This window comes from Ovis aries, chromosome 1, assembly GCF_016772045.2.
Source record: "Ovis aries strain OAR_USU_Benz2616 breed Rambouillet chromosome 1, ARS-UI_Ramb_v3.0, whole genome shotgun sequence".
NCBI classification, from domain to species: Eukaryota; Metazoa; Chordata; class Mammalia; order Artiodactyla; family Bovidae; genus Ovis; species Ovis aries.
In genome coordinates this window covers 207,993,021-208,017,829 of record NC_056054.1, presented here as the reverse complement: position 1 = coordinate 208,017,829, position 24,809 = coordinate 207,993,021, and the positions used below count along the sequence as shown (strand labels likewise).

At 39.8% G+C, this 24,809-nt stretch overlaps 1 protein-coding gene across 10 annotated transcripts in view; it reads right to left on the bottom strand.

Moving 5' to 3' along the window:
- The window catches only part of PEX5L (peroxisomal biogenesis factor 5 like), a 300,042-nt gene that overhangs the window by 105,183 nt on the left and 170,050 nt on the right, over window positions 1-24,809 (bottom strand). For 5 of the 10 annotated variants that reach the window (XM_060393390.1, XM_060393405.1, XM_012098524.5 and 2 more), the window contains 4 exons: window positions 24,592-24,786; window positions 22,591-22,717; window positions 21,542-21,638; window positions 8,819-8,914 (listed from right to left, as the gene is read on the bottom strand). In XM_060393390.1, the coding sequence (XP_060249373.1) occupies window positions 8,819-8,914; window positions 21,542-21,638; window positions 22,591-22,717; window positions 24,592-24,786 (515 nt within the window). The remainder of the gene's footprint in view (window positions 1-8,818; window positions 8,915-21,541; window positions 21,639-22,590; window positions 22,718-24,591; window positions 24,787-24,809) is intronic. The other 5 variants (XM_060393398.1, XM_060393408.1, XM_004003118.6 and 2 more) reach the window with 1 other exon arrangement.

The window sequence follows — 24,809 nt, the reverse complement described above, 5'->3', positions numbered from 1 at the left end:
ATATTTCTTAAACACACATTAAAGAAGAGATACTTCGATGAAATAAATGCATTAGGTTGCTAATCTGTTCATTTATTTAGCCAGCAAAAGTTTGTGGGGCCTTGTTCTGTATCAGAATCTCTGAAAGGTGCTAGGAATACAGAGATGAAACGTGGTCCCACCTGTAAGAGGTCAACACTTAAGAGTGGAGCTGGTCATGTAAAACCATAATAACTATAAATCATATTTGATCATCTCCTGAGCTGCAAATACCTCCAATTCTTCCAGAGCTTTAAGGGAAGAGCTATCTTACTTAATTTTCATTTCCTAGCACCTAGTCCAGTGCCTGGCCCATAGAAAGAGCTTAAAACATGTCCTGATGACACGACAAGGGTGTCCACTCTCACCACCATTATTCAACATAGTTTTGGAAGTCCTAGCTATAGCAGTCAGAGAAGAAACTTAAATAAAAGGAATCCAGATTGGAAAAGAAGTAAAGCTCTCACTGCTTGCAGATGATGCGATACTATACACTGAAAACCTTAAAAATACTATCAGAAAATTACTAGAGCTAATCAGGGAATTTAGTAAAGTTGCAGGATACAAAATCAATACACAGAAATAATTTGCATTCCTATATACTAAACATGAAAAATCAGAAAGAGAAATTAAGGTATAAATCCCATTCACCACTGCACCAAAAAGAATAAAATATCTAGGAATAAGCCTACCTAAGGAGACAAAAGGACTGTATACAGAAAATTATGAGACACTGATGATAGAATTCAAAGATGACATAAACAAATGGAGAGATATTTCATGTTCTTGGGTAGAAGAATCAATATTGTAAAAATGACTATACTACCAAATGCAATCTACAGATTCAATGTGACCTGTATCAAATTACCAATGGCATTTTTCACAGAACTAGAACAAAAAATTTCACAATTCATATGGAAACACAAAAGACCCTGAATAGCCAAAGAAGTCTTGAGAAAGAAGAATGGAGTTGGAGAAGTCAACCTTCCTGACTTCAGATTATACTACAAAGCCACAGTCATCAAGACAGTTCGGTACCGGCACAAAAATAGAACTATAGACCAATGGAACAAGACAGAAAGCCCAGAAATAAACCCATGCACCTATGGGTACCTTGTTTTTGACAAAGGAGGTAAGAATATACAATGGGGCAAAGACAATCTCTTCAATAAGTGGTGCTGGGAAAACTATACAGCTACATGTAAAAAAATGAAATTAGAACACTTCCTAACACCATACACAAACTCAAAGTGAACTAAAGACCTAAATTCAAGACCAGAAACTTTAAAACTCTTAGAGGAAAACATAGGCAGAACACTCGATGACATAAATCAAAGCGAGATCCTAGAGTAATGGAAATAAAAACAAAAGTAAGCAAGTGAGACCTGATTAAACTTAAAAGCTTTTGCACAGCAAAGGAAACTATAAGCAAGGTGAAAAGACAACCCTCAGAATGGGAGAAAATAATAGCAAATGAAACAACTGACAAAGGATTAATTTCCAAAATATGCAAGCAGCTCATACAACTCAACACCAGAAAAACAAACAACTCAACCAAAAAGTGGGCAAAAGACCTAAACAGACGTGTCTCCAAAGAAGACATACAGATGGCTAACAAACACATGTAAAGATGCTCAATATCACTCATTATTAGAGAAACAAAAATCAAAACTACAAGATATCATCTATCACCAGTCAGAATGGCCATCATCAAAAAGTCTACAAACAATAAATGCTGGAGAGGGTGTGGAGAAAAGGAAATCCTCTTGCACTGTTGGTGGGAATGTAAACTGATACAGCCACCATGGAAGACAGTATGGAGATTCCTTAAAATAACTAGGAATAAAATGACCATATGACCCAGCAATCCAATCCTAGGCATATACCCTGAAGAAAGCAAAATTGAAAAAGACACATGTACCCCACTGTTCACTGCAGTGCTATTTAAACAGCTAGAACATGGAAGCAACCTAGATGTCCATCGACAGATGAAAGGATAAAGAAATTGTGGTATATATACACAATGGAATATTACTCAGTCATAAAAAAGAATGCATTTGAGTCAGTTCTAATGAGGTGGATGAACCGAGAGCCTATTATTCAGGGTGAAGTAAGTCAGAAAGAGAAAGATAAATATTGTATACTAATGCATATGTACAGAATCTAGAAAGATGGTACTGGAGAATTTATTTGCAGGGCAGCAGTGGAGAAAAAGACATAGAGAACACACTTATGGACATGGGGAGAGGGGAGGAGAGGGTAAGATGTATGGAGAGAGTAACATGGAAACTTACATTACCATATGTAAAATAGATAGCCAATGGAATTTTCCGTATGTCTCAGGGAACTCAAACAGGGGCTCTGTATCAACCTAGAGGGGTGGGATGGGGAGGAAGATGGGAGGGAGGCTCAAGAGAGAGGGGACACATGCATACCTATGGCTGATTCATGCTGAGGTTTGACAGAAAACAACAAAATTCTGTAAAGCAATAATCCTTCAATTAAAAAATAAATGAAACAAACAAACAAACAAACACTTCCTGATGAATTTGTTGCAACATCCAATTTACTTTGAAGGCTGAGGCACCTAGAGAGACTAACTAGGTAAACACAGCTCCAGAGGCTGGCTGGCTTATTTCCTCTCTGCTGACAGTGGTAAGAGACATTTCTGGTTGCAGGTGTGCTGACTGCCCATGTGACCTCCTCTCTGCAGAGGATGTATAGTGCTCTTTAGGGATCTTCTTCCTGGGAGGCAGCTTCAGGCCTCACTGAGCCCCTGGGGCTCCTTCCCCTCTTCTCACTTCTGCACTTCCTGTACATCTTTCTTAGGGACTTGTAGCTAACAGCATGTTTAGGCTGCTGGCTAGAAAGAAAATCCAAGAGGAAGCATGGAGGAAACTCCTTCAGGGAACAGGCATTTAAAATAATAGCCCAAATTAGGAATATTTGGTTCTTTGACCTAAAATTACAATACTTTGAGCTGAGATGAATTTTCAGTGATTTTTCAATAAAATGTAGGATATGGAGGCAAAAAACTCCACATAAGGCCTCACTGAATCTAACCATTCAACCCGAGCTTGAGCAATGTCAGTCTTCACACACAAACAGGTTCCCCAGTCATTTAAGGTATGCATAACTGTGTATGTGGTGATAACTGTCTTTAGTAGAAGAACTGGAATTTTAGGGCACTTTGGGGCAACATTAGTTGAATTGCATGCTGTTAGGTACTACATCAAAGAAGGCAATGGCACCCCACTCTAGTACTCTTGCCTGGAAAATCCCATGGACGGAGGAGCCTGGTAGGCTGCAGTCCATGGGGTCGCGAAGTTGGGCATGACTGAGCAACTTCACTTTCACGCATTGGAGAAGGAAATGACAACCCACTCCAGTGTTCCTGCCTGGAGAATCCCAGGGACGGGGAGCCTGGTGGGCTTCCGTCTATGGGGTCGCACAGAGTTGGACACGACTGAAGCGACTTAGCAGCAGCAACAGGTAGTACACAGTCTATGTATAGCCTATATCATACCATGCAGAATATAAAACAGGTCCAATGTAACACCATGGCAAGAGCGGTTGCTGTCACCTGTATTGTAATGGCATTGTAACACTGTGACTGTCTCACTGACTGACACTGAGACCAAGACAGACACAGAGGACGCTTCAGGGCAGTCCCTGGGAGAGATCTGTACCCCAGAGACAGAATTGATTGTTTACATCAGCTATGAAACTGCAAATACTCAATTACATTAGAAGGTGATAGGGCACTTTTGAAGTGTTTCTCACGTTATGTGATTAACAATTAGCCAGCCATCCATTCATTCAACAAGTATTTATTAAATACTAAAGTCTATCTAGTCAAGGCTATGGTTTTTCCAGTGGTCACGTATGGATATGAGAGTTGGACTGTGAAGAAAGCCGAGTGCCGAAGAATTGATGCTTTTGAACTGTGGTGTTGGAGAAGACTCTTGAGAGTCCCTTGGACTGCAAGGAGATCCAACCAGTCCATCCTAACGGAGATCAGTCCTGGGTGTTCACTGGAGGGACTGATGTGAAGCTGAAACTCCAGTACTTTGGCCACCTCATGTGAAGAGTTGACTCATTGGAAAAGACTCTGATGCTGGGAGGGATTGGGGGCAGGAGAAGGGGATGACAGAGGATGAGATGGCTGGACGGCATCACCGACTCGATGGACATGAGTTCGGGCAAACTTCGGGAGTTGGTGATGGACAGGGAGGCTTGGCGTGCCGCGGTTCATGGGGTCGCAAAGAGTCAGACATGACTGAGTGACTGAACTGAACTGAGGTACCCCAGAGGAGGAAATGGCAACCCACTCCAGTATTCCTGCCTGAAAAATTCCATGGACAGAGGAACCTGGGAGGCTCCAGTCCAAGGGGATGCAAAGAGTCAGATGTGACTGAACAACTGAGCATGGACAGTTACCAGACACTGTTTTAGCTCTTGAGGTAGTGTTACATAAGAGACATGATCCCTTTTCTCATTGAGGTTACGTTTTAAAGTGGACAGAGAACAGACAAATAAATAAGGGAGGACAAAGTGATAAATGTAAGAGTGAAAAACAAAATTTGAGGTGCTGTGCAGCAACTGGTGGTCAGCTTCAGCTTTCCTGAGGTGTTGACACTTCAGTTCGAATCTGAATGACAATAAGGAACCTGCCACACCAGGATGTGGGAGAAGAATGTTCCCTGCAGAGGAAAGAGTGGAGACCGAAGGCAATGCGGCTGCTGTGCAAGATGAGCTCGGTGGTACCCCTGGAGCTCTCGAAGGGCTGAGATGCAGAAGAAGCTGGAAAGGGGATCAGGTGCTAGGCCTGAGGCAAGATGATGACCAAAAAAAAAAAAAAAAAAGAGGGTTTAAGAATGGAATAGAATGTGAAACAGAAGGAATATTGGAACCAGATAATATAGAAATGGAGACTGGAAACACTGAACTTGCCCCAGGCATGGTTTTCATCTGGGTCTCGCTGTTTAGAACAATCTCTAATAAAGCTGATCTGCAGTGCCATTCTTTATCAGTCTTGAAATGAAGAATGTGGCACTTTTCGTTCTCTTTAAGAATCTGAGATTCTACTATAGTGCCCACTGGAATTTACCACTTTTTTCCTGATTACCAACATAGTACACATTTATGACAGAACATTAGGAAAATACAGATAAGCTAATGGAAGAAATTAAATTACTCCCAAACACAGCCACCCAAGGATAACTACTGTGAACAATTGGACACAGACTCTCTTGATTATACAGTGCAGTGATTCAGAATACAGGCTCTGGAGTCTGGGAGGAAATCATGACTTTATAACTTGCTAAATGAGAGTTCTTCATTTTCAGTCTATCTTAATTGCTTATAAAATGTCATGCAAATGTCTGCAATATCTTTAAGCCTCAGTTTTCTCATCTGCAGGATGAGAACAGTAATATTACCTTCCTCATAGGCCTGCTGGGAGGATTAAATGAGAATCCATGCAGAGCTCCTGAGGCAGTGGCTGGCACAGAGTATGTATTCCAAACACTCAGTTGTGTCTGATTCTTTGTGACCCCATGGACTATACAGTCCATGGAATTCTCCAGGCCAGAATACTGGGTTGGGTAACCGTTCCCTTCTCCAGAGGATCTTCCCAACCCAGGGACCGAACCCAGGTCTCCCACATTGCAGGCGGAGTTTTTACCAGCTGAGCCACCAGGGAAGTCATTCCAAATACATGAGGTATTAAGCTATTATAATTTTATGAACCTGGGATCATACTGTAAAGTTGTCAGTATATAAATGAGTATTCCAATTATCACTAGACATTTTACATGATCTTAATTATTTTTCTATGTTGTAATTTTTAATGGTTATACAGCATTTTACTGTAGAGATAGTAATTTAGTTAATTCTGCTGTGGTACACTTGGGCTGTTCCCAATTTTCACCAAGTAAAATTCTACAGGTAAAATATTGCAAACTTTTATGACTATTTTCCTAAGACAAATTCTAAGAAGTGGCTGGGTCAAGTGGCGTGTATATTTCCGAGACTCTGTGACACATTTTTTAATGCCTTCTGCTAAGGATTTAGATTAAACCCTCAATAAGAATAATGTTGGGAAGTAAGCAGTTACATATGTGTGCAGTTGTGTAGGTCTGATTTACCCTCAGCTTGGTGAAATACAACCCCCACCCCCATGCCTCATGCCTTTTTCCCCACACCTGTTCACACCTTCTGGTCAGCACCATCCTCTCTCATTCCTTAAGGAAGCTTCTAGATTCCAGGCTTCCAGCTGAGCAAATATGCTTACAGTTTTCTGTTTTGCTAGGAATTCTGCACTTAGTCACTTCACCTGAAGCTATAAACGGATAGCACTTTTAGTACATTAGAAATCCAAGCCCCTCATCTTATAATGAAGAAACTAAAGTGGAAGGGAGCAAATGCCTTGTTTAAGTCGGTCATCTGTTCCACGCCACTGCTGGACAGTAACTCAAAGCTAGCTCATTCCTTTATCTCTAGCACCTAGTTCAGCAGCCAACATGTATAGACAGCCACTAATGTTTGTGGATAACTACTTGAAGTAATTTACAGCCTTTTAAGATTCTGTAGCTGGAAAGGACTGTAGAGGTGTGGAAAAATGACTTACATGGATTAATGAGGTATATTAATGAGGCCTATTAATGTTCAGTCGCTCAGTTGTACCCAACTCTTTGCAACCCTCTGGACTGCAGCCCTCCAGGCTCCTCTGTCTATGGGATTTTCTAGGCAAGAACACTGGAGTGGGTTGCCATTTTCTTCTCCAAATGAGATATGATGTTTAGTTATTAGTGGCAAGTTGGAATAACAACTCTGATCTCTCAATTCCCAGGACATACAAGGAGAAACCAGGAGAAAATCAGGCTTCCTCAGGTTGAGATGGGCATCATGTAGAGAAGGGATTCACCTAAGTTTGCCTTGGTCCAGAGAGAGCAAAGCCAGGGGTAAGAAAACAGGTAGTTGCTGGTAGATCAATTTCAGCCTAATTCAGGGAAGACCTTTTTAATAGTCAGGATTGTCCAAAACTGAAATAGGTTTTCTTGAAAAGAAGTGAGTTGTTCCTAACTGGAAATGTTCAAACAGAAACAGGGTATGTTTGAATAAATAATTTTTCAAGTATGTTTAAAAAGAAAAATTGTTTTGTGTGACTGGTTGGAATAGATGGCATCTCCACCAAAACTAAGATTAAGTGATTTTATGAATAGACAGAAGGGCAATTTTTTTCTTGTTGATATATTACTTTGCACTTATGTTGTTTTAGTTGAACCCATTGTCTCCTCCTTACAAATAGGAATAGATAAATTCTAAAGTCTTTTCTTCCCCAAGAATCTATGGTTCTAAATAATCTTTTTAGTGCTAATTCAGTGTATTATACACAGTAGGAGTTCAAAAGAAACTTAAATTCTTTTAAGTCAGAAAATTCTACATTTAAGATCAATTGAGCTACAGCCTCCATGCAGTTGAATAATTTGAACTCAGCTGGTCTCAATCAAATCTATCAGTTGATCACATTCAAGAGCACTAAATATGCATAACTTTTTTTTAATAAAAAGGTTAAAACTAAAAGAAGAAATTTGGGTGGACTGTACTGTGATAAGATTAAAGTGTTCTCTTACTAGGTTTCTGACTGATGATATGAAATTTGACTGGAATTATTTCCTAGAATATAGAGAACTTTTTAATATTAAATTGCTAGTATGATCTAATTGCACTTCAAGTATGAAATTACTGAAAGACTGCCCATTGTATAATACTTTCATCCAAATTCTAGTGGTAAGACTGACACATAAATGAACCATATTACAGGAATACTTTCAATTTGCAAGACTTCCCATCAATAATAGAAACGGAGGTCCTGACAAGTTCATACTTGGATTGGGTGAAAAGCTCCACTCTCAAATAGTCATCTAGCAAAGCTTTGGTGAGAATCATAGATGGGGCCTGTGATGCACTCTTTGCAAATCTAACCAGGAAGGAAATGGATAAAAAAAACAGCCAAGGATGCCTTTTTTGGCTTCCCTTTTCCCCTTCTTTCTTTCTTCCCCCACCCCCTCTCTTATTAGAAGGTTAAACAAGGAAAAGTAATGTTCAAATTAAGTATTTATTAACATTGTCATTGTTTTGAACACTCTTAACAGTAAAAAAAAAAAAAGAAAGAAAGAAAGAAAAATTATGGCTCAAGTCAAGATGGGCTATCATTGATTAGAATTTCTCAGCCCTGCCTTTTTTCCCCACCCAGTGAGGAAAATGTATATTTCAGGATTAGCAAGAGCTTCTATGTTTCAGACATTGTCCTAGATGTCTGAGAAAAAAAAAATCAGGCATGAAGCTTGACCTCATAGAAGCTAGCAAATGCATAGCATAGGTTCATCACGGGAGCCTGATGAGACTCAGAGTTCTTCCTCACCCAAAACTCCAGTCACTGCTAATCTACCACAGAATTTTAAGAGTTGACAACTATTAGTCACCCCATGTAGGAAGTCAAAAGTTCTCTGGTAACCAGGTCTCATTCTAACAATTATAGTCATGGTTTGCTCATGTCTATAAAGACTCATTTCAACCTAGAGGGCTGAAGGGAGCTCAAAAGGGAGGGAATAGATGTATACTTAAGATTCATGTTGCTGATTCACGTTGTTGTATGGCAGAAACCAACACAACACTGTAAAGCAATTATCCTCCAATTTTTTTAAAAAAGACCTACTTCATATATATCTTGTTTGATTTTTTTTGAATTCCACTCTCAGAAACATGAAACAGAAAAAATAAACCAAAAAGCTACCTCCACAGCTGCTTTCGCTCTTTCAAATTCTTCTTCTAAGGAGTGGTTTCTGGACAGCAAGGTGCTCCCCCAGCGCTGCTCTTTGGTCAGTCGAGCCTGAAATAAACCAAACACAATTTTGGAATCACGTAATATAAAATACAAACATTTTTCCCTTTCTCATAGTACCCTAGGCTTTAAGAAGCACCTGTGACTGACGTCACTTTTGGAGTACTTTGCAAGCGGAACACGGAGGCATCTTCTAACAGAGAGCCTCAGCCGAGGTCATATTAAAACATCCACACCCAGGCCTTACCGCCCAAAGATCTTACATCTCATTGGTCTAGGTTCAAGGCGTTGATAGGTTAGGAAGTCTCCCTATGGCTGGAGAATCCCCATTATAGAATACACCAGGAAGCCGATGTTTGCGCTTTCAGCTTGTTAGGAGGATCAGCCTCAGGTGAAGCTGTGAAGGCTGCAGCCACGGAAGGTAGCTGCTAGGCCTTTCTCCTTACACTTGAGCTGGGCTTCATGCTGTATTCTCTTTCCTTTGCCTTTCCTCTCTTGGCACACATGTGTCTCATGCCACGTTTCCTCAGGTCACTGCTCTCTGCTAAATAGTCACTTGGATAAAATCATGTCTGGTAATGCCAACTGCTTTATCACAATTAACAGGAAATGTGATACACAACTTAGCTAAATGCAAATATTTCCAGAAGATCCCCCACAAAGAGTTTGCTAGAATTTAAAAAATATCTATTTTAAATTTCACAATGATTACATTCTTTTAGAAAAAAAATTAATCATTGTAAATCAGAGGCATAATTCTAGACCTTTCCCCCTTGCATTTGCATGTATATTTATGCACCCATGGATAGAATATCACAGTGTTTCAAAAAGCTTTTGGAAACGTAAATGGTGCTATTCTGTGGCTTGTTTTTTTCTATTCAGCAATGTACCATGGAGAGTCTTCACATGTTGCACTCCTTGACCTACCTCAGTCTTTTCCCAAGGATTTCCTAGTAAGTATACACTGTATGTTGATTAGAACTCTCTCCATGAGCATTGAATGTTTCTGACTTTTCTCCATGTAATTGCTTGTTTTCTTATCTATCTTCTTCTCTGATCCTCTTGCTCTGCTGTGGGGTCCACAAGGGGAGGACTTTGGTAACTGTTGTACTGCCCCAGCCTGAGCCCAGGGTCTGACAAGTGATACATGCCCCAAGGATGCCTGTGGAGCGATTGCGGGAGGAGGCCCAGCACTGCTAAGGCAGCCAGGCCTTGGGGAACAGGGGGAGAGAGGCTCGGAGTCAAGTCCCCCACCCCCTTTCACTGTAGGGCAGGGGTGGCTCCTTGGCCATGTGGGAGATTGCTGTCCTGCAGGGATGTTCAACCCCTGCTTCTAGGGGAATTACTTGAAAAGACCTGGGCCCCACGCCAGACCAATGAAGTGATCTTTGAAGGTGGGGCCCAGAAATTAAATGTTTGAAAACTTCTGTGGTGATTTTTAAAAGTAGCCACATTCAAAAACCAAAACTATGACAAAACTTTGCTCTCCACCCAGCACTTACTATCTATTCTGTTCAGTTGCTTTTCATTCTTTCTCCACCATTAGTGGTCCTCAAGAGGAAGCGCCCTCTTTAATGATTACACAGTATTCAATCCCGGGGTTGGGAAGATCCCTTGGAAGAAGAAATGGCAACCCACTCCAGTATTCTTGCCTGGGAAATCTCATGGACAGAAGAGCCTGGCAGGCTACACACCATGTCCGATTCGTAAAGAATTGGACACGACATAGAGACTGAACAACACCAATACCAGGGCTGACTACCTGCCAGACGCTGCTTCAAGTCCTTTACCTACTAGAACTCATGTCTTTTCAACAACCCGAGGTAAGTACTAGCATTGACTTCATGACCCTGAAGCACAGAGAGCTGACTTGACTTGCCCCTGGTCTCACAGCTGGCTAAGTGGTAGGACCATTGCTTCTGGGCCATGCTCAAAACCACTGCATGTGCTGCCTCTCACAGGAGGCTGTGCTCAACTGGCCATTTTAGGAAGATGCAAAATATAGAAAAGCTGTCCCTTGGAGACAGGGACATTCATGCAAGGTTGAGAGAGCTAGCCAAGAAGCTGTCTAGAATACTGTGGGCTGAAAATAATAAGAAAAAAGTAATTACTAGGAATGTTTCTGAGCATAAACAAGTCTTAGACTGCCTTCTGCTTTAATGGATGTGAAAGGTTAATTTATTGGAACATTAATTTATGTTTTCTCCTCCTTGATGTATTTATTCCCTGCTGTATCCCTGGCCCTTCTTTCTAAGAGTAGGTGCTCCACAAATAATCAGTAAATATTTGTTGAAAATATACTGTCAGGGAATACATGAGTGACCAAATTAAAGGTATTTCTCTTCCCTACTCCCAGAAGGTAGCTGTGTGTTCTCAAAGTCTCATGGCCAATCTGGAGGTTAAGGAGAGTTTATAGGAGATTGAAAGGGACTTGATTTTTGTACTGTACCTGGACTGGCAGATGTCTGTGCTAGTAAACCCTGGTTTGGGGGTGGGGTGGGGGTGGCTGCAGGATGCCCTAGTGGGGTTCCTGGTAAAGAGTGATGCCTGTGAGTAGCTCAGGATTGAGGCAGTGCCTGTGGTCAGAAAAGGGAGGGTGATGAAGGCAGATCAAGGCATTGATGCTACTGCCTTGGCATTAGTGCCTTGCTGACTGGTGGGCGAGGCCCAGTGACCTCCCAAACAAGCATCCTCCCTTATTCTCTGGGCTCTGTGGAAGCTACTGTATTTTTCTAATCCAGAAAATCGAGTCAGGGAGGGGAAGACTGACACAGGTTCCAGAGATTAGGATATGAACATATCTTTTATGGGGGCCACCATTCAGCCCACTGCCACCCTCATTTGACACTCTTGGGTGACAATATATTTGTTTAACAAATATAAAGGTGCAGATGATTTATAACCTTTTAGAACTGATAACCTATTAGGATCTTACATCCTGGTAGAGAAGTTAATGCCAAAGGTGATATGACTTTATTGTCTTATAGACAGTTAATCAACCTTGTATCTAACTTGGTAAACTTTTCATTTTGATTTTTCTTTCCCAACTGGCTACTTAAATCTCTGTTCCTTATTCCTTTGCTTTTAGAACCAACTCTTTTATTTTCCTGCAGGTTTGTTCATGAAATAAATACTCATTGAGATAAAGTTAAAAAAAAATGGACACACGTGGTAAGAAATAAACTTTGTGCATTTATATAATAAAGGCATTAGGAGAAGAAAGAGGAAGCACTAACATTTTTGTCCCCAAGGCACCTCCTTTAATTAGAGGCACTTTTCACCTGTGAAATATGATCTGTCTTTCCTGTGAAGCCTGACCGAACAGGACTCCATTACTGTCACTGGCTTCCGTTCATCAATGTTTCATGACCCAAGTGGATTATGAATCACAGGATGCAAAGGGCACCATACATCAGGAAGAAGAAAATCTCTCAGGATTCTAGAGTTACAGTTTATGTTCTCTTAACTGCCTAAAACAGTAAATGTAAATATAATCTTACCGTGCAAATGAAATTTTGTTTTGATAGTACAGTTACTATTTAGGTAAATGCTATTTCCCACATTGATAGGAAAGCCTTATGTTATTACTAATTTGAATGTTAGCTACCTCACATTTTAAAGCCATCTATTTTTCCTAAGGAAGCATAAAATAAATGCTATAAAATATAAGTAGATACTGAATGTAAACAAAGGCAGTTTGCAAGCTGAGGGTAGTATACATCTAAAGGTTCTAAAACTTTTCAGCAACTCAGCAGTGTGCCCAGACATGCTGATTTAGGACTGAGAATGAAAAAACAGACTAAACACACAGTCAAGAACAGCCTTCTTTTTGAACAATATATATATATATCTATATATTTACATCTAATTTCATTATGGGCAAAACATAAATAATGCTAGTAAACTGCAGATATTTCTTAATATTTAACTAGAGGAATGATAAACAAGACAGTTACATCTGTAAGTCTGACTTGCAGCTGTTTTGGTAGCACAGTGGCTGTAATAGCAGTTCTTAAGCTTTAGTGTGCATTAGAATCACCATTAGAGTCACCCACAGGTCACCTTCAATTTGCAGGGCTCCACCCCTTGGGTTTCTGAGTCAGTAGGTGTGGGGTGGGGCTATAGAATTGTCATTTCTAACAAGTTCCCAAGTGATACTGACGCTGCTGGTTTAGGGACCACACTGTGAGAACTTCTGATCTAGGAACTGACATTATGTGTATGTGGGTGGAACTCCGGAGTTCACAAATATACTCTGACGTAGTCATTTCTTTCCTTCTTTGCATGGTTTTGAGAAAGGCTCCGCACTTAACAGTTACCTCCTGGAAGTGCTTTGGCTTTAAAAACAGCATTTTAATTCATTTAAGATAATTGGATTTTAGGGTATTACAGTCTCCAAAGAAGGAAAGCATTTAATTCCCCCAGCTGTTGATTGCACTGAATGATCAGCACTAGGTGAAGGGAGAGAAGAAAGAATTAAATAACTCTGAAAATAATATTATGCTTTATTCTCTTTATTAAAAGTTATGACTGTGATCAAAGCAGTCATATGATCAAAACAGTCAAATATGATTTGCAAAGGACTGTATTTGTGGCTGTGGTTGTCCTAGCATAATTTTCTTGGCTAACATCTAAAGCCATCATTCATAGCTCCTCATACAATTGATAGATATCTTCCACCAAAACACATTTTAAAAAGGCTCAGTATCTTTCTGAAGGAATTGGAGGAGAAAAGGGATTTGCTTAACTGTAGAGAAGAAAAATATAACAACTAGCAGAGATTATATAACAGTCATTAAAAAGTCTCTCTTAAGTCAGTTTCAGTTCAGTTCAGTTCATTTCAGTTCAGTCACTTAGTCATGTCCGACTCTTTGTGACCCCGTGAATTGCAGCACACCAGGCTTCCCTGTCCTTCACTATCTCCCAGGGTTTGACCAAACTCATGTCCATTGAATCAATAATGTCATCTTACTGTCTCATACTCTGTTGCCCCCTCCTCCTCCTGCCTTCAATCTTTCCCAGCATCAAGGTCTTTTCCAATGAGTTGGGTCTTATGCATCTGGTGGCCAAAATATTGGAGCTTCATCTTCAGCATCAGTCAGTTCAGTCACTCAGTTGTGTCCAGCTCTTTGTCACCCCATGGACTGCAGCACACCAGGCTTCCCTGTTCATCATCAACTCCCTGAGCTTTCTCAAACTCATGTTCATCGAGTCAGTGATGCCATCCACCATCTCATCCTCTGTCATCTCCTTCTCCTCCCACCTTCAATCTTTCCCAGCATCAAGGTCTTTTCCAAAGAGTCACTTCTTTGATTCAGGTGGCCAAAGTATAGGAGCTTCAGCTTCAGCTTCAGTCCTCCCAATCAATATTTAGGACTGATTTCCTTTAGGACTGACTGGTTTGATCTCCTTGCAGTCCAAGGGACTCTCAAGAGTCTTTTCCAACACCACAGTTCAAAAGCATCAATTCACACAAAATTCAGCACAAAGCTTTCTTTATGGTCCAAACTCAAATCTATACATGACTACTAGAAAAGTCATAGCTTTGATTATGTGGACCTTTGTTGGTAAAGTTTTGTCTCTGCTTTTTAATATGCTGTCTAGGCTCATCATAAACACTTAATGAGGAGCAAGACACTTCCAAGGAGCAAGTGTCTTTTGATTTCATGGTGGCAGTCACAGTTTGCAGTGATTTTGAAGCCCCAGAAAATTGTCTGTCACTGTTTCCATTGTTTCCCCATCTATATGCCGTGAAGTGATGGGACTGGATGCCACGTTCTTTGATTTTTGAATGTTGAGTTTTAAGCCAGCTTTTTCACGCTCCTCTTTCACCTTCATCAAGAGACTCTGTAGTTCCTCTTTGTTTTCTGCCATAAGGATGGTGTCATCTGCATATCTGAGGTTATTGGTATTTCTCCTCGCAATCTTGATTCCAGATTGTGCTTCATCCAACCTGGCATTTCTCATAATGTACTCTTCATACAGGTTAAATAAGCAGGTTGAAAATATATAGCCTTGACACACTCCTTTCCCAATTTGGAACCAGTCTGTTCTATGTCTGGTTCTAACTGTTGCTTCTTGGCCTGCATACAGACTTCTCAGGAGGCAGGTAAGGTGGTTTGGTATTCCTACCTCTTTAAGAATTTTCCACAGTTTGTTGTGATCCACAAGTCAAGGCTTTGGTCAATGAAGCAGATATTTTTCTGGAATTCTCTTGCTTTTTCTATGATCCAGCAGGTATTGGCAATTTGATCTCTGGTTCCTCTGCCCTTTCTAAATCCGGCTTGAACTTCTGGAAGTTCTCAGTTCATGTACTGCTGAAGCCTAACTTGAAGCATTTTGAGCATTACCTTGCTAGCATGTGAGATGAGTGTAATTGTGTGGTAGTTTGAACATTCTTTGGCATTGCCTTTCATTGGAATGAAAAGTGACCTTTTCCAGTCCTGTGGCCACTGCTGAGTTTTCCAAAGTTGCTGGCATATTGAGTGGAATGCTAAAACAGCATCATCTTTTAGGATTTGAAATAGCTCAGCTGGAATTCCATCACCTCTACTAGCTTTGTTTGTAGTGATGCTTCCTAAGGCCCACTTGACTTTGCACTCCACGATGTCTGGCTCTAGGTGAGTGATCACATCATTATGGTTAGTGTTAGTCGCTCAGTCGTGCCTGACTCTTTGCGACCCCATGGACTTCAGCCCTCCAGGCCCCTCTGTCCATGAGATTTTCCAGGCAAGGATACTGGAGTGGGTTGCCATTTCCTTCTCCAGGGGATCTTCTCAACTCAGGGATCGAACCTGGGTCTCCTGCACTGCAGGCAGATTCTTTACCAACTGAGCTACAAGGGAAGCCCCTTCATCATGGTTATCTGGGTCATTAATATCTTTTTTGTATAGTTCTGTATATTCTTGCCACATCTTCTTAGTATCTTCTGCTTTTGTTAGGTCCATATGGTTTCTGTCCTTTAGTGTGCCCATCTTTGTGTGAAATGTTCCTTTGGTATCTCTAATTTTCTTGAGGAGATCTCTTGTCTTTCCCATTCTATTGTTTTCCTGTATTTCTTTGCATTGTTCACTTAGGAAGGCTTTCTTATCACTCTTGCTATTCTTTGGAACTGTGTATTCAGATGGATATCTTTCCTTTTCTCCTTTGCGTTTTGCTTTTCTTCTTTTCTCAGTTATTTGTAAGGCTTCCTCAGACAACCATTTTGCCTTCTTGCATTTCTTTTTCTTGGGGATGGTTTTGCTCACCGCCTCCTGTACAGTGTCATGAACCTCCGTCCATAGTTCTTCAGGCACTCTATCAGATCTAATCTCTTGAATCCTATTTGTCACTTCCATTGCATAATTGTAAGGGATTTGGTTTAGGTCATACCTGAATGGCTTAGTGGTGTTCCCTACTTTCTTCAATTTAAGTCTGAATTTGGCAATAAGGAGTTCATGATCTGAGCCACAGTCAGCTCCTGGTCTTGTTTTTGCTGATAGAACTTCTCCATTTTCGGCTGCAAAGAATATAATCAATCTCATTTCAGTATTGATCATCTGGTGAGGTCCATGTATAGAGTCTTCTCTTGTGTTGTTGGAAGAGGGTGTTTGCTACGACCTGTGCATTCTCTTGGCAAAACTTGGTTAGCCTCTGCCCTGCTTCATTCTGTACTCCAAGGCCAAATGTGCCTGTTACTCCAGGTATCTCTTGACTTCCAGTCCTCTATGACGAGAAGGACATCTTTTTTGGTGTTAGTTCTACAAGGTCTTGTAGGTCATCATAGAACTGTTCAGCTTCTTCAGCATTAGTGGTTGGGACACAGACTTGGATTGCTGTGATATTGAATGGTTTACCTTGGAAACGAACTGAGATCATCAGCATCAGTCCTTCCAATGAATATTCAGAGTTCATTTCCTTTAGGATTGACTGACTTGATTTGATCTGCTTGCTGTTCAAGGGATTCTCAAGAGTCTTCTCCAGCACCACAGTTTGAAAGCATCAATTCTTTGGTGCTCAGCCTTCTTTATGTTCCAACTCTTAACATCTGTACATGACTATTGGAAAAACCATAGCTTTGAATATACAGACCTTTGCTGGTGAAGTGTTATCATTTTTCTGCTTAGGGCTTATCAGGTGTGACTTTGGAAATTCGATTAAAAAAAAAAACTGTGTTTAGAACTCTTTTGTTTAATCTGGACTCATGATAGAACAGATCATCTAAACACTTTCTTCATTAAGATGGCTATGATATTTTTTCTTAATCAGCCAGCAGACATTTATCATTGAACGTACAGAAAAAAGGTGTACCTTTTGTGTCAAGAGCAGATTCCCAGAGCTTTGTGCAAAGGTGGGTAGCCCATGGTTCCCGTCTGCCTCCAACCATGCAATTCTATGTTATGGACTATCAAGGCAAATCAGGACTAATTTTTAAAGAAGATGAACAGTCTATTAGCAAACACAACTAAAAATTATTTTTTGAAACTAGCTTCAAATGCTAAAGGAATAAAAATTTATCCTTTCTTTTTTCCCATCTTTAACCACTAGCCTCTATTTTCAAATTTTTAAAAATGAAAAACATTTTGTTTCTCCTTTTTGTTAGCATTCTTTATGTTTCCACTATATAAAAAGTATTTGTTGAGTACCTAGTATGTGCAGATTATCTACTATGAAAATGATCTTCAGCTTTCTTTCTTATTGCCCTCCTGCTGACCTTGTCTTTCTGCCTTCTTGGTTTTGTTACTTCTTTCCGTCTTCTCTTGCTTTCTTCCTCACTGGTAGCTCACTGTGTGTTGCCAGGAGGGTAAGAGGGATGCTGATGTGGCTCCTGTGCTGTCTTCCAAAAAGCAAAACTATATTTATATTTATAGTGTATTATCTAATTGTTTCTACTAGATATAAAGTTCTTCATACTTCTTAAAATCTGTCTCATCTTTCAAGCTTTTCCACTGCCTCACTTATGGCTTTATGGATGGCAGACATTGTCTTCTTCATTAAATTGAAAAGGAATGGCATGGAAGTCATTAGCATTTCTAAGAGCAAGAGGTTGAGAATGAATTTGGGAGGGGAGGTGCAAAAATGTGCATGGCCTCAGATCAGATGACAATCCTAATTCATCTTCAGATTTTCTGGAAGAAAGTGATATTTTTTAAAACCACTTAACTCATATTAACCCTATAAACTAAGTAATAACCAGGGCTTGCATTGAGAAGGGAAATCGATGGTCTCTGAGTTCTCTCAGGTAGAGAAGTCTGATGTGGCTGATAAGAGGTGACGTGGGATGAAGAACAAGGACTTTAGAAGCTGATGGGTTTGATCTGAGTGCTGGCTCCTCTCCATCTTAGCTGTGTCACCTTGGGAAAACTACTTCTGTTCTCTGAGATGCATTGCTCATTAATGGAGAGAACGTTAATTCTCAAGATTATTGTAAATATTTCAAATAGTATATTAGGAATGTCTTACATTACTATTAGTATGCCTTTCCTTTTTCACTACTCCTTCAAAAATTTAGAAAATATATCTGCACTTTTAAAGTTTAAACTGTTCTGGTTTGGAACACTGCCAACTTGATGGAATTATGACAATGTGGAAGGAAGTATTTGCTCTGCCAAAATCAGCAGAATCAGAGTGATTCTGTTCACTCTGATGCAAATACTGAGTCAGGATTATGACTCAGTATTTGAGAGCCTGGCTGCCTCACTTTCTCATGTAGTCCAGCTTAGGTTAAGAAGAGCTTGTCTTGAAGCTGTCCTTCCAGTGTCCATACTTGAAAAAGAAATTTGTGAACCATCATTCTTTGGTGGAAGTTGGTTCTTTTTTTTTTTTGCCTTACCACTATCTCAATTCCTTCATGGAAAAAGCTAATTTTATATCATTGAAGAATTTCTTCAATTCTTCAAAAATCTTTAAATTTTTCAGATATCATAATTTCTTTAAATGGTTAGCTGCAGGGAATACAAATTACACAGTCTGCATAATATCAAGAAACTTTATTCTTCAATATACAGAGATTATAGAATTTATTATAATCTCCTATCACTCTGATTAGTGTATTCAAAGCACTATTTGAAAGAGATTAGTCTATGCTTTTCTTTTTCCTCATTTTGAAAAGAAAATAAACTAACATAAGAATTGTTCTCATTGTTAGCTTTCATTCTCTTTGTGATTTTGAAATATGATTTTTAAGCAAGGCTTTTAAATAGCTCCTCACCTGTTGAACTAAGATTATTTATGTTGGCTTGAGAGAGAATATATTTCCTTGATTTTCCTGTGAACCATCTGAGTGTTAGTGGAGCAGTAAAAGAATTTTGATGAGCTGAAATTTTTTACTTGAATAGTTTGCAAGTCAGTTTTAAGTCAAATTTTCATACTGCTTCATCATCTTATTTATGTAAAGAGATCATATATTTAAGAGCAGTATACTAAGAGTAAAAACACCTTTCTGTTTTTTTATTACAGGTAGATAAGTCAGTCTATTTTCTTGCTGTTCCATTTGAGTGACTTAATATTTTAAATGATTAAATCCCAAATTCATGAAATTTTCCTAATTTAACCATAGGCTGGAATTACAACTAGGAGGTTATAAATTTGCTTAGTTTAGGCAAATCTTGTTAAGTGAACATGCAGCACTAAAAAAAAATAATTTAAAGGATAAACACTTTACAAATAATTGGTAACTTTCTAAAAGGATTCACTATGATTTATCCAGGCAGAACTATCTCAGGGAAATTAGCATTATGTTTTGGAGAACAATTTTGGGACTCTCATACAAAATTTCCAAAGCATATTGTGTTTGCTTAAAGGCACACCAGTGGGTAAGTGGACAATGTGGTGGGATGAAATCAGACAACCAGCAGGGGAGTAGCAGTCACTGGAATAATAAGATGACTGCATTGTGGGTCTCCATGGCAACCGAGGACCCCAGCTGATCCTCCACCCCTCCAGCTCCCCGTGGAACAGCCCACCTGTGCCAGGTCTCCCCCTGCTGCAGAAATAAGTATTCTCTTGCCACATTAAATTGTTCCAAGGATTCCAGTTTGTGAAACAGCACCAATTACTTTACCTGAATCTAAATCTCTATGCACTTATCAAGAAATGTTTCTTTAATAGATGTTATCAATTTGCTTTTTTGAAAGATACATTTAAATGAACATGGTACCTTTACAATTCATTAAGCTTCCCAGGGTTATTTGTTCTGAAAGTTAGCTGACTCATTTTCCTGCCGAGTTCTGGGAGCAGTAATGCCCACCTCTCTCTCGTAGGGTTGCTGTTAATGACTTAGAACTGTTTCCAGATGCCTTGCGTTTTCTTTCTATCTGTGTCCGCCTTCTCTTGGCCACTAACTGGTTGTGGGCAGTTTTTCTTAGTCCCAGTATGGCTTAGTTTCCCCCTTTATAAAATGGGGGTAATAAATACACTTACAATCAAGTCATTTGTTAGGATCAAAAGAGCTAATTAATACATATTAGAAGGCCTTCTGATAGCACTCAATAATATTTGCTATTATCATGGTTTTCCCTTTACTCACCTCAGACAACGTATCTCCTCTCTTAGTTTCAGTATCTTATCTAATAAACTCAGGAAAATTTCTTTTGCTCATTTCATCCTACTTATTTCCACTGAGATTATAGATGTGTGAATGTGGATACATTTCTTAAGAGATCTTTTTGGTTTTAGATCAAGGCTGTATACCCTTGTAAAGTGTTTGAGCAAATGAAAAGATTGAGATTGACTTGGGTTTTCTTGGCACAGCCTTAACCATAGGAGGTAACTAGTTATAGGCAAGTCAGTTACACTGAAGTTGAGGGTCAAATAGTGGACAGACAGGTCTGGTTTACTTATACGAGGGATTAGTTAGGTGCCCCAATAAAAGGATTTTGACTCTACCAAGATTCTTTAGAGACAAAGTAAGGCTAAAAATAATTCACAGGATTTTTTTATTATGTGTAATATCGGGTTGGCTAAAACATTCGTTTCAGTTTTCCTGTAGGATGTTATGGAAAAACCAAAACAAACTTTTTGGCCAATCCAATATGTGAAAAGCACATAGTGGAGTCCCTAATGCTTAGTGCTGCTAAGTCGCTTCAGTCGTGTCTGACTCTGTGCGACCCCATGGACTGCAGCCTACCAGGCTCCTCCGTCCATGGGATTTTCCAGGCAAGAGTACTGGAGTGGGTTGCCATACAAATGGTAGTATTATCATGATTGCTCATACTACACTTAGTAATTCCTTAGCATCACATTTATTTTAATGTGATGGCCAGAATCCTGATGTGTAAATATCTTGTCCCACAGGGCATAGATGTGAATGAATGTTCAAGATGTACTTTCCTCTTCTTTGCGTCTGTTACATAAACAATGCTAATGCTGGAGCAGAACAAATTTTGTATTGAAAAATAATGGAACAGTAAATGGTAGGACAAGGAAAAAGTGCTAAGTAGTAAGTTCACTGACACATTTTCAGCCAAATCTATCTATCTATCTATCTATCTATCTATCTTTCTACCTACCTACCTACCTATTTAACAATCATCTGTTATTTTAAGCATTGAGATAGCGACTGAGCGAGAAAGCAAATAAAATACAAAATACAGGGAAAAAAAACTTCAATTTTTTTGGTTAAAATTTAAATAAAATATTTATGACATAAATGATCTATTAGAAAAGATAGGTATGTTGAGGAATTGGATTTGTTACCTGTGTTGGAGGCACTAGTTCCAGCTCTGAAGCTGACTCAGAGTTCAAGGCGCTTTTCCCACCACTCAGTTCTGGCTGAGATCTGTGCTCTGAAGACCTATATGGGGCGCATGAAGGAAGTTAATGTACATCAAGAAGCAAATTCAGCTAGAAAGTCAGCCAAAAAACCTCGCTAATTTGGATCACCAAAAACCTTGGTAACAAAGTTCTCATCAGACTTTTACTTTATAATGACCACTTTTGGAACATCAGTGGCTGCAATGTGCTAGGTGTTATTGTCTCTGATTGATTTAGACTTCAGTTACGTGCAAAAGGCAAATAAATGCAATACCATTTTTGTTGCAGAAAGTTCTGCTTCATCAAAAAAGTATTGGCTTTTTGGGGGGAGGGAGCTTCTCACAAAGTGTATTAGTAAAGATTGGATCTTTATATAGAATTTGAAATGTCATATAAATGGAGATGTATGAAGGGCAACAGACTGAAATATGTTGCCCTTTAGGAAGTTTTAAAGACATGGTAAGATTTAGGCAGCCAGTTTTTGTCATGGGCATCCATAGATTATTATTAGTTCATTTTCTGATAGTGATGATTCATAAAGTCAGGACAGGCTACCTGTTTAACTAGAAACATGTAATTTAACTATAACTCATTTAATGGGATATTCCCGACTCAGGGATAGAACCTGGGTCTCCTGGATCGGCAGGCAGATTCTTTACCATCTGAGCTACCAGGGAAGCCCCCATTGAATAAACACATATATGGAATATACTTGTGTACCTATTTTGAAAGGTCAGTTACACATTCAGAAAATTATTAACAAATATTGAAAAATATTGAGTATTGAATTATGAAACTGTCAAAATCCTTATTGGCTGGATTTTTGACAACTCAGATGAAATAATTTAATTTTAGAAGTCATGATAATTAACATTGATAAACAGGGGCTTATAAATGGCACCAAGAATCTGGACTGACTTAGCTCAATGGCCATTTCAATACATGTGTACATGACGCATAAATGGTTATTTTCTGATATTAAAATGTCTTACCATAAAAGTTCTTTTGATCCAGTTCTAGATGAGCTTGATTTTCTCTCTGCCATGGGATGCCCCTTGCTATTTCGATCTCCAGGAAACTTAACATCATCCCATTTCTCCAGTTGTGTTTGAATGTCTGCTAAGGAGACAGGAAGGTGGTGAGGGGAACAGGGGGAGAATATGAGGTGGCGAGAGAACAGAGATTGGTTAAGACTGAGTGGTCTTATACAAGTGAACTTTACCCTTCAACCCAGCCCTCCCCTAAAACTTAAGGGCCTGGCAAACAAGAACGCTCATTATCCAACCCCTGGTGACTCTAAGACTTATTTCTCACTGCTCTACCATTCTTGAATACTGTGACAATATTTGTATTTGCTTGAAAAAGCATCTTGGTCTATTTGTGCTTCTGTATCAGGAAAGCTCTGCCCTTTCCTCCTTACTCTCTCTGATCCATGTTTTTCATCTGACAAATCCTTCCTCATCCTTTAAGACTGCTATCACAGTGCTTCCTATAACATCCGTTCTATAAACCCCTGGCTGGGTGAGGGGCTTTATGAAGGTGCTGCTGCTGCTGCTGCTGCTGCTGCTGCTAAGTTGCTTCAGTCGCCGTGCGACTCTGTGTGACCCCATAGACGGCAGCACACCAGGCTGCCCCGTCCCTGGGATTCTCCAGGCAAGAACACTGGAGTGGGTTGCCATTTCCTTCTCCAATGCAGGAAAGTAAAAAGTGAAAGTGAAGTTGCTCAGCTGCGACCCCATAGACTGCAGCCTACCAGGCTCCTCCGTCCATGGCATTTTCCAAGCAAGAGTACTGGAGTGGGGTGCCATTGCCTTCTCCGATGAAGGTGCTAGTATGCAGTAACTAACCCAGGCTTTTCTTTATTGCAGCACATGGTATATACTTTATGGTAATCATTTAATCGTTTTTCTATCCCTCCACTAGACTGTAAATTTACTAAGGAGCAGAAAGCTTATATTATTTATCTTTGTATTCCCAGCACATAGTATAGAACACAACAGGTATCCAGAAAAATGTTTATTGAACAAATGGATAAATTAATTCATAAGCATCTAATATGTATATAACACAGTGCTAAGCGATTTTATATATCTCCTTTAACCTTCATGACTTTATGGGTAAGTTACTAATATGTTCATTTTATGGATATTTACTCATCCATGTTTCCCCTGACTTTCTGAAATTCTTGCCACCTTTCTTTCTCTTAAGAAAAAGAGCCTAATTGGTCCCATGAGTCGAGGTTAAGACCTCCTTTCCCAGGAAAATGTGCAGTGGAGAGAAATACGGACTTTGAAGTTAATCAGAGCTTGGCTCAAATTCCATCCAGATCTTCATACTAACTGGGATCTTGGGCAAATTATTTAAATTTGAAAACCTGCTTCCTCACTCATTTCAAAGAGTTGTGATGACTTAATGGGATAATGTATGTAAATGACGTGGCACAGTCCTGGACATTGTAAGTCACCAATAAATGGTAGCTAACATTATTGTACTGCTATATTTCCATGCATGTTACATGTTACTGTTCCATTTGGCTGTTCCTAGACCTTGGTGTTCTTGCCTGGAGAATCCCAGGGATGGCAGAGCCTGGTGGGCTGCCATCTCTGGGGTCGCACAGGATCGGCCACAACTGAAGTGACTTAGCAGCAGCAGCAGACCTTGGTTAGCATTTTCTCTTTCTAGACTCTCTTCCTCTCTAGACTGAATGGTCCTGGAAAGCAAGATTTGTATCTTATTTTCATTGTCACTCCAGCGCCTACTATGGTGTCTGCCATCTGTCAAAAACTCGATATACATGGGTTGTATAAGTAAACATATAAATCCACACCAGTTCTACAAAGTTGAGTTCCCCAACTGCTACTTAATCTAAGCTCAAAGTGTGTCCTGCCCACTTTCCTACATAGACATCAACTTTTCTACTGCTTTGCCCACAGTTTTCATGTCATCTGTAGAATGGCTTTGTATCAAGGCAGCAAACACAGCTATTGCCTTACTTAAGTCTAAGGATGCTGTCTCCGAGCCTCGGAGAGCCTGGCCTCTCTGCTCAGCATCTGCACTGATGAGGTCAGACCCATCAGCCTTTTTCTTGAGGGATGAGGTTTTTGATGAGGCCTCCAACTTCTTGGCTTTGGTTTGGGTTTGAGAGACAGGTTCACTCAAGTCAAGGAGATCTAAGCCTGTAGTCAATACTGTAAGAGAGAGAAGACATTAA